The following is a 9,658-nucleotide window of genomic DNA, read 5'->3' as shown; positions in this document are numbered from 1 at the left end:
TATCGCAATCACTGTAATATATTATGTTGCGAAACCACTCGATGAGATTTAGAGAGTATATTTTATTTCTTTATTTAGAAAGAATCTTTTTCGATTCTTGTTATCTCTAATTTATATCGTTATTTTATCACTATCTAATTTATTATTTCATTATTGGTTTCTTATGCATAGAATGATCTATAAATGTTTTAGCGTGTTTTCTTTCTCGGTGATAAAGTATTATTATTAATATTTAAATAGATTTAGATGAGAAGCCATTTTGAATAAATACACATATTTTGCACACTGATTTTGATTTAATTCGAGAGACAGATGGGTTCTGTCGATTTCAACTCAAAGAGACGGCAGGTTGAATTTTCTGCGGTACACGCTGTATCCGCGGATCTTTTTTGTTGTAACAGGTTTCTGATGTTAACGATGACGTTCGACGAGCCGCGGTTACGGGTCTGGGCTTCCTGCTGTTCCGGTGAGTACCTTTGCAAAGTTACCCAATTCCGCAAAATGGAATTTAACGTAACCGAAGAATGCGAAAATTCCGCGCGTTTGCGGACTCCGCGGCTTTCGATCTCTTTTCAGAGCCGAACTGAAATCATATTTGGCGTGCTCGCGAGCGTATACTAACTTATCCAATGCCCAAAAATAACGAAGCTTTAATCTTTTCTGTTGTGATTTTGCATAAAAGAGGGAATGCAAAAACACATTGATTTACTTTCAAATAACATCGATCATCGTTAATTATTCTCAGAAAAATGAATTTATCATGATATTAATTTTTGTCGACGTGTGTTCTGCATCAACTCCTGCGGCAGATAATTATTTATGTTAATCCTCGTATCGATTATGTTAATCCTCGTTGTAAAATTGATTGAATATTAAATAGACGAGGAATCAATATATCGGATATTCATTTACATGTGTTTAACGCGTAAAAAAATTAATTGTTAATTCCTCCTTTTTAATAACATCGGTTGTAAACATTGAAACGAAATCAGTCGATTGGAATAATAAAGTTTATCCAAACGTTGTCACGTTAAAACAAGCAGTAATCAAGCAATCTCAAAGGCACTATATGAGTGTATATCTGCGCCGAGTATAAAAGGTGTTGAAAAGTTTCGATACCGACGTCATAGGAATGCATTCATACTAATCTACAGTAACCCACGAGCTTATCGCGATCGATTGCAGAGATATTTTGAGACATTCCGACCGATAAAACACTGCGACGAAAAGTACGAGAGTAAATAAACACTATAAATAAAGGTGCCGCCTTTTCACTTACAATTAGAGAATACATAGCGTAAGATATCGTTTACACGCAACGTTTAAAGACGCAGATTCCGTGTTATAATACATGACGTGAATAAAATAAAATGCGGATTGTTTTACCATCTAAAGCGTGCCCATATTACCGCTGGACGTTCTTTTAATTGCAGACGCATCATAATTTGGAGACGGCTTTTTCATAGTGTTTCTTTCTCAACACATTGTTTCAGTTTTTTTTTACATTGCATATCTTTGTAACAAAGCTTTGAATTAAAATTCTGTTGAACTTTAGTTCTGTTAAAATTTCCTTGACTGGAGAATATAATTTTGCCACTTAATTTTTCTGTCGAAGCTTAATTTGCCTGGAAATTCTTTTATTTTCAACCTGATAGTCTTTCTTTGTTTTGTTTTATTATTATATTTAACACTCAAATATTCTCTTTACTTTTAATCTGATTTTTAATCACTTGACAGAGTAAATAGACGTTTCCATTGAGGCGAGAAATCGATTCCGGATTGGTGTAAGAATCGCGAGAAACATTTCAATTTTCAGGCGTTTTGTATGCATTTCTCCTGAGTGTCAGTTATTTTTCAAGGACGATTATTTTTCAAGGTTTGAAATTTCGAGGACACATGTAGTTTAGCAATGGGACGAAAGTGACGTTGGTACACGGGCAAGTTTAAACAGTTGTCCGTGATCGACAGTTGATTTGCAATTGTTAACATGAGATAACAAACGGAATATCATTATTCGCGGCACGAGTGTGTAAATTTGCTTTTCACCTAGCCATTTCCAACCGCAACCACTCACAACTGTTTAAATTTGTTTTGAAATTGAACCAAATTTTGTTAGCGCTTTCGCTTTATTTCGAAAATATTTTCTCTTCGAAATGTCAAAATCCGACAATATTCGAGGAATCGAAATTACGTTTTAAGAAATGGGACGGATCTATTATATATTTCAACGTTAAACAAGTTCTTTCTTGAACGAGGAACGTTTGTTTCGTTATCAGTTCGCGAATGCGAGGTCTTTTAGATTTTACATGTCAAAGGGTATAAGACGCACGTCTCATGTTTTACGTCGACGTAAAGTCAGGAAATGAGCCAAAGAGTTCATGGATAAAGGAACACGGGAATCTAGAACACCGTGCAGGCAATATTTGTGTACAGGTCACACGCTTGTCTGAGTTTGTTTGCTTTGTTTACGTGCAACTCGTGCAAGCTCTTCATGTTAATTTCGAATGAGATGTGATGCGTTTTTATATATTATTCCTCTCTCGCGTTTCTCTCGATCCTCCCACATTTCTCTTTCACATTTTCCACATTTCTGTTTCTTTCGAGATTATCGCCATTACTCCTTTTCGCTAGCCGCGGTGAATAGAGGCCGACCTATTGAATAAGTTATATACCGCAAACTGTACTACGCTCCATTTTTCTACATTCAGATTGCAATTTCAGGAAGGCCGGGTTCTCACAAATGGACTCAAATTTTCCTCTTTTTTCCTCTCTTACTCTTGGATCCGAGAGTGTAGCAATCCCTTTAGTTTATAATCTCTTTGTCTTTTAAGCATAAAGGAGAAATTTGCGATATTACAAAATCTTCTTCCTTAATTATTTTCGGTGTTATAAGTTTGGTATATAATTTTTGGGGAAAAAAATGGTTTTGATGATAAAATGTCTTAAATATCTGATCTTGCAAGTTGATTTAAATTTTTAGAAATTTTTTTTGTGAAAATATATTTATTAATTATAGGTTGAACTATTTTTTCTTATTTTTAATTAAATTAACCTAACAATTTGTGGAATTAATATTTTTCTTGAAATTGTAAAACTTGTGATAATCGATAATAATTAGAAAATGTTCTTAATATACAAAATTCTATTTTATACTATTATGTTTATGATTTCATAATAAATTTTAAGTCTAAAATGGGGTTAAGGCTTTATTTTATTGAAAAGCATTTTTTACGGTTTTCTTATTGAAATTTATCCCGTTTAAATATTATAATTTTTTTAGTTTTTAACTCAATTTAAATTTGAAAGGAAGATAAACCTAATTTTTTAAGGCTTTTATGTCTGATTATATAAATTTAAATTTTTCCACTTTTGAAGTTAATTTAAACTCCAGGTTAATATTTTCCAGCTTTTATTGAAGATCAAAAAGATTTAATGGTTCTTTCGCGTCCTATTTTTACTTTAAATCGACTGGGAATAATCCTTTCTTACCTCATATATCCCGAGGCGCCGCGCCGTCTCGCGTACAAGGCTTGCAGTTTTATGAGATGAGCTCCAGGGTAGAAATATCCCCGCTCCATGGAGGATGCGTTATTGCGTCGGCGGTAGTCAATGAAAGCCGAAGGAGTTTATTCGTGCTCGACAAGACGTGAAACAATCGAGTGGCCCAATGGGGGAGTGAGCTATCTGGCAGAAAGTCGTTTTTGTGAGAAAATGAACTTTTATTAGAAAGTTGCTACTGAAAATCACCCAAGTCATTTTTCTCAAAAATATGAAGAAATTTTATCCGCGCGACGATTTCATCTTATTTTTTCATAAAAGATTTCCTTTACCTCCAGTCTTCAAATTATTAGTTTGGAGACTGCATGTATAAGTGCGCTATCCCACAATCTCGTAATTTGTAAAACAAATCAGAACTGACAAGATGAGCTACTAGAAAAATAATTTAACCCATTTTTTATTTTATGGAATAGCACGTACGTTCTCTTATATATATTAAGCGATTCAATATTGTCAAGGAGAAAGGAATCCACCATTCTCGTGCGCATGATGTAGAGGAGACGTGCGTTATTTTCTTCTTTTGTGCGTCGTTTTTACTTTTCCTGTCTTGCTGTAGTAAGTGTTGCCGGGTTTTTCCGGACTAAGAAAGAGACATGTAGGATTGTAGTTCTATTCATACTAAAATGTATCTGAACAAGTTTTCAGTTGCTTCTCTTTTATTCTCATGAACTCTTTCAGAAAATGTCATATTTTACAATTTTTAGCACATAAAAGAAGATTTACAAAATATTTATCGTGAAATTCAGTTTCGAAGTTTTATTAAGTGAAAAAATGAAGACGTGGACAATAATCTTTTTTGTTGCGAAGAAGGTAAAATTTTATTTTACTGAGCATTAAAAGAAAGTAAAGAAAGATAATTTTATTAAGAAGAAAATTTTTCTAGACGTCTTTAATAGTGTGTTTTGAACTGTTGATTTTTTAATAGAAAGTAGCCAGTTAAAGAGCGCAGACGTTATCAATTCAAGTGTAATGACCGAGATTTCGACAGACATTGATTAGTAAATCGTCTCGGCTTTATCTTTTATCTATTCGACCCGTATACGACTTGTTTAGGGATAATCGATAAGAGAGCGAGAAGAGAGAATGAGGTTCTGAATTGAAATATTAAGTCAATTTCGGACTTCTTCGTCGAATGAATTATTGCCTTACGATAAAGAAGCATTCTTTCTTCGAGGTATCGTAATTTGATTGTAAAGTACGGCGTCACAGGATTCCAATTGCTTTTAAGACCAGAAATTGCCTAAATGTAAGAGTAAAATATAAAGAAAAAGAGATAAAATTTGATATATATTTAATACATATTTATTTTGTATGAAATAGTTATAATTACGTAATTATTATAAATCGGGAAAGGTCATTTAGAAATTAATTTTGAAAATTTCCGTGAGATATCTGAAATTAATGCAATCAAATTTCAATGAATGTAAATTTAATTTAGAATTTTAGCCACACACGCAACGAATGGACTTTTAGCCTTTTTAGTAATATTTTGCGTCACGTAACAAATAAGGGCGTATGAAACAGGAGGAATCAATAGCTTTTATTCTCCTAGATCGACGAACTGAAAGCACGACTTTATTTCATATTGCAACTCTTTGATGGGTCCATTCTGCGCTTTGTTCAGGGTCGGATCTCCGATGTAAGCTATGATAACGACGCATCTGACTTTTGAATATTTTATTTCTTTAAGCATGCTTCTCGTCTTCTTTCAAAATTTTCTTAAAGAAATGTATGACAATTATAATAATCTAAATTAATATTTTTCGGGTTTTTGATGATGTAATTATTCATTTTGTTAAAGCCCAGAAATTCGCCGGATTCGTCCCTGACTCTGTTTCTCATTTCTTTGGAAGATCCTCGCTTAATTCTTGCTGTCCGTTCTTTCCAATTAATTTCCGGACAATACACGGGTTGGTGGTTCTCACATCATTCAAATTTCAGGTTACATGTTTTCATTCCTCTTTTTTTCCACGTTTAATCTCCAACCCTTTGAATACCCTGTCCCATTTTCTGTGGCACCCACGCCAATTCGTCCTGTATGTTTCGTTGACCCTTAAATTCACTTCCCTTTGATCTCAAACGCGACCGTGATTACCTATTTTTTTTTATCAGTAAGTTTGATTTACTCTACATTTATCCAATTTTATAAAAAAAGAAGAGATAATGAGAAAATCTTGAAAAATTGAAAAAATAAATTAATTATATTAATTAAAATAAATTGATATTATTTTCGAAAACCTCCAAAGCAAAGTTTCACAAAATTATTTTTTTAATAAAATATTTTAAGTAATAATTGAATTAATTATTATATTTAATCGATTAAACGTAAAAAAAGTATAACGATTAATTTACAAAAATGCAAATTTAGCATTTTTATACGCAACGATTTAACAAAAGGAGATCAAGCGCATGCTTAGGGATTAGAGTTGAATATTTATGGCATGTTTTATGTCCACAAAAGGTGCTCGAGTGATTCACAATCGCTTTGAGTCCGGTGATTAATACCGTAGAGACGAATTTGCTCCGTGCATTTCGTAATCACTGGATTATTATAATTTCTCTTTCTCTCAAAAATCGTAATCATCGCCACTGAATAATGGTCAATTAATCATCGGATTTATCGCGTTGAATCGGGTTTATCGGGTTGACCGGTATTTTTCTTTGAAAGGAATACATGAAATATTACCAAATATCGATTGCACAGTAACAGAAATAAATGTGTAACACCGAAACGATTGCGAAATATTGCATCGATGTGTTATTTTAAAACAATGTGATGACTGTATACACGCCGCGTTTCCCTCCTTATCTTATGAATATAAATAAATTGATAGCTGTTATTTTTGGGATTTGGGGATTTTGGGGGTTAATCAATAAACTATTCTCAAGGGGCAAGGTCGTATATTTCGTAATCAAAGCGTTACTTTATGCATCTATTTTAACGACATATTAATTATATAATTGTTAAATTAGTAGCCCATCAGGCATTGCAATGATTAATTATCAAGTAACTTTTTAGTTGTATTATGCACTCGATTTAATAATTACGATTGTTAAATTAACAATGTCGGCATTGTAATTATTAATTGCGAAGGTGTTTTTTATTGAAATATACGTCTTAAGCATTTCTTTTAACCGCCGCGCTATTGCAACATTAATTATGATTATTAAACGAGTATGTAGTGTGCTGTTATTAATTACTAGCGTATCTCTTATTTCGCATGTTATTTCAAGTGTAGCGGTTAGTGGCAGTAAGCAATGCGTCGGCGAACGGGTGCACACGCTGTGGACAAAGCGAGTAATTGAACGTGCAATCGTGGCCAATTAACGAGCGATTCCCGGAATTCGCGATGTAATCGTTAACGCGGTTATGGCAATGCCCGATGCCTGCAATTGATCGCTATTTATCCGTCCGAATGCGTGTACTATTATTGATCGCGGGACAAGTTGTTGCCCGCATTGGCCCCGATCTTACGCACCTGGCCAACATTTTAATCCTTTCAAGCGTGATGCATCGTATGCGATATATCATTTGTTACATCACATATCGTATATAATACACATCGGAATTAAATCTGATTTTTAATTACCAGATTTAATTACTAATGGAGGCATATAAACACTTTAAGGCTTCTGGGCTTTTTCCCGACATCTCATGAGATGTGACGTCAGAAGCGAGAAATGTTGAGAATTGACACGTTGAGAATTCTTGCGTTTAGTATTTCCAAATAAAAAGATGATATTTGCTTAAAATAACACTACAGATCACTTCAGCACACTTCGAAAATACTTTGAGTTGAAGTTAATTAGTTTACCCCTTTTCCTTGACAGTTAATAAACAGCCGTAAAATGAATGTAATACAAAATCTAGTCATGCGCCTGCGCACAGGTCTGCATCGTATCACATTCGTTTTACGGCTGTTTATTAACTGTCAAGGGAAAGGCCTTAACCCTAGACTTAACCTTAACTCGGAGTATTTTTGAAGTGTGCTGAAGTGCATGATCTGTAGTGTTATTTTAAGCAAATATCTTTTTATTTAGAAATACTACGCAACAATTTTTAACGTGTCATTTCTCGCTTCTGACGTCACATTCCAACATGGCCGCGACGAATACCCAGGAGCCTTAAAGTGAAAACAGGGGAAAGAATATAATATATGAATCAAAATGTGATTTTTAATTACTAGATGTAATTACTAAATAGAGGCATATAAACATGTTGAAGTAAAATTAAACAGAGAAAGAACATATTCTTTTTACTAATTGAGGAAATTGAACTTTTTATCTGGCGTGAATTTATTGACAGATTTATGCATACAATAGTTATTATATATTACGATTGAGAAAGACTTTATTTTTTCTTAATTTTACACTATGAAGTTTAGTCTCGACGAGAAATATCGAAAACTATGATAAGGTAAACGGCCCAGTTATAGGCACCTTTATAGCAGCGGCCCTGATTTTCTATTATTTACGAACGCGATATATTGTTAAACCCCAAACAAACTATTTTAACACGTGCATTAAAGCTTTCTGAGTAAGATTCACCTATATTTTTAGTTAAATCATTCAGTTCTAATAAATAAATAATTATTTTTATAATGCTCGTTACTGCCGGCGTTTTTGGCACTATCGAAGTGCTCTGCCGCACTTTATGGCACCAACGGGCCCAATTTTCGGCACTTCGAGACGTCACAGTTACTTAAATTGTCCTGCGTATAATTTTAGCTGTAATAATCAATGTTTAATTACTAATTAGCTTTCTTGTAGGTATTATATTTTGTCAACCTCTATGCAAAAACTACATATAATATAAGATATATGAGATAAATTAGCTACCTTTGAAGAGTCCAAAGTCTCCATCACTTTTTTCTCTATCTGTGCTTACTCTGTTACAACAGATTTTTTATATATTAAATTAAAATACAAAAAATAAGACAGGTGAAAATAAAACACAGAAAACAAACTTTATCTGTAGCGTAAAGTGTCAAAATGTGTTGAATAATTAATAAATTTCAAACAAATTTCATAAAAATTCATTAGAATTATTTTTTTCATAAAAAATGTTTTTTATCATAAATTTTCGAGTTACAAGTATCAATAAATCTACCTCAATTTTTAGAATAATAAAGCAAAATTGATGATGCAACATATTACAAACTCTGTGCCAAAAAGTGAAACATAACCTTCATTACGTGACGCACTTCTTGGCATCGGGAATTTAAGGGAAAAACTAACATACAGATAAACTATTACTTATCTAATCGATAATGTGATTCGTGCTGAACATGTTCATATAACCATTATGACGTTTTAATACTTACATAATACTAAAAATCAGCAGTTTGACGTTCGCTACCACTAAGGTGTGTCACCTAATAGGAATGCCCTTCGGGAGCCACTGAAACGCGCGAGTCGCCCCATTCACTGTCGGTAATTTAAGTACGAAACATTAAAAAAAAAGTGTTTATGCAATAATCAACAGTAAAAAACGCTCTTTAATTTGCTTGTAATTTTTTTAATATTTGACGAAAACTTTATTTATTACAAATATAAATGTACCGTCGGTGCCGGAAACTAGGACAGTGCCTGTAACTGGGCCGTTTACCTTACCATAACGGAATTTAAACTAAAAATTGAGATAGCGAATGAATTAGATTTTATTACTTTGCCGGGAAAATTTTTCAGTAATGGTATCTTGAATCTGTGAGGCAAGAAAATTTAATTTAAAGGCGATTGATGCCTTTTTATTACCGCGAAAAATTATTGATTGCATTGAGTTTAACCCGACGAACACTTCGGTCTAATAAAGCTCGGAAAGCCTGGAAAATATTTTTCTTCGACTCTCTCGGGCTTGAGGAACGATTAAATTCCAACGTCCAAACAAATGGACCAAGATGGACTAAGGACTCAATTATCAAAAAAGATTTCATTATACAGTGGCCTATTAAGACATTACTTCGTCTTAAAAATTGAAAAATTAAAAAATTAATGTAGATGATATAATTTTATGTACATACATATATGTATAAATTTTTAAAATATGAAAAATTGACAATACTGAACAAATTAGAGCAGATCAGATTATAATAAATATAAA

The 9,658-nt window shown here is 33.0% G+C and overlaps 1 protein-coding gene across 1 annotated transcript in view; it reads left to right on the top strand.

Moving 5' to 3' along the window:
- The window catches only part of Rpn2 (Regulatory particle non-ATPase 2), a 62,557-nt gene that overhangs the window by 18,863 nt on the left and 34,036 nt on the right, over positions 1 to 9,658 (top strand). The window contains exon 10 of the mRNA XM_077420953.1: positions 402 to 466. Within this exon, the coding sequence (XP_077277079.1) occupies positions 402 to 466 (65 nt within the window). The remainder of the gene's footprint in view (positions 1 to 401; positions 467 to 9,658) is intronic.

The sequence above is a fragment of the Temnothorax americanus genome, unplaced genomic scaffold (genome assembly GCF_048541705.1).
Source record: "Temnothorax americanus isolate GAGA-0224 unplaced genomic scaffold, ASM4854170v1 Scaffold63, whole genome shotgun sequence".
Lineage (NCBI taxonomy): Eukaryota > Metazoa > Arthropoda > Insecta > Hymenoptera > Formicidae > Temnothorax > Temnothorax americanus.
This window is presented reverse-complemented; position numbering and strand designations above follow the sequence as displayed.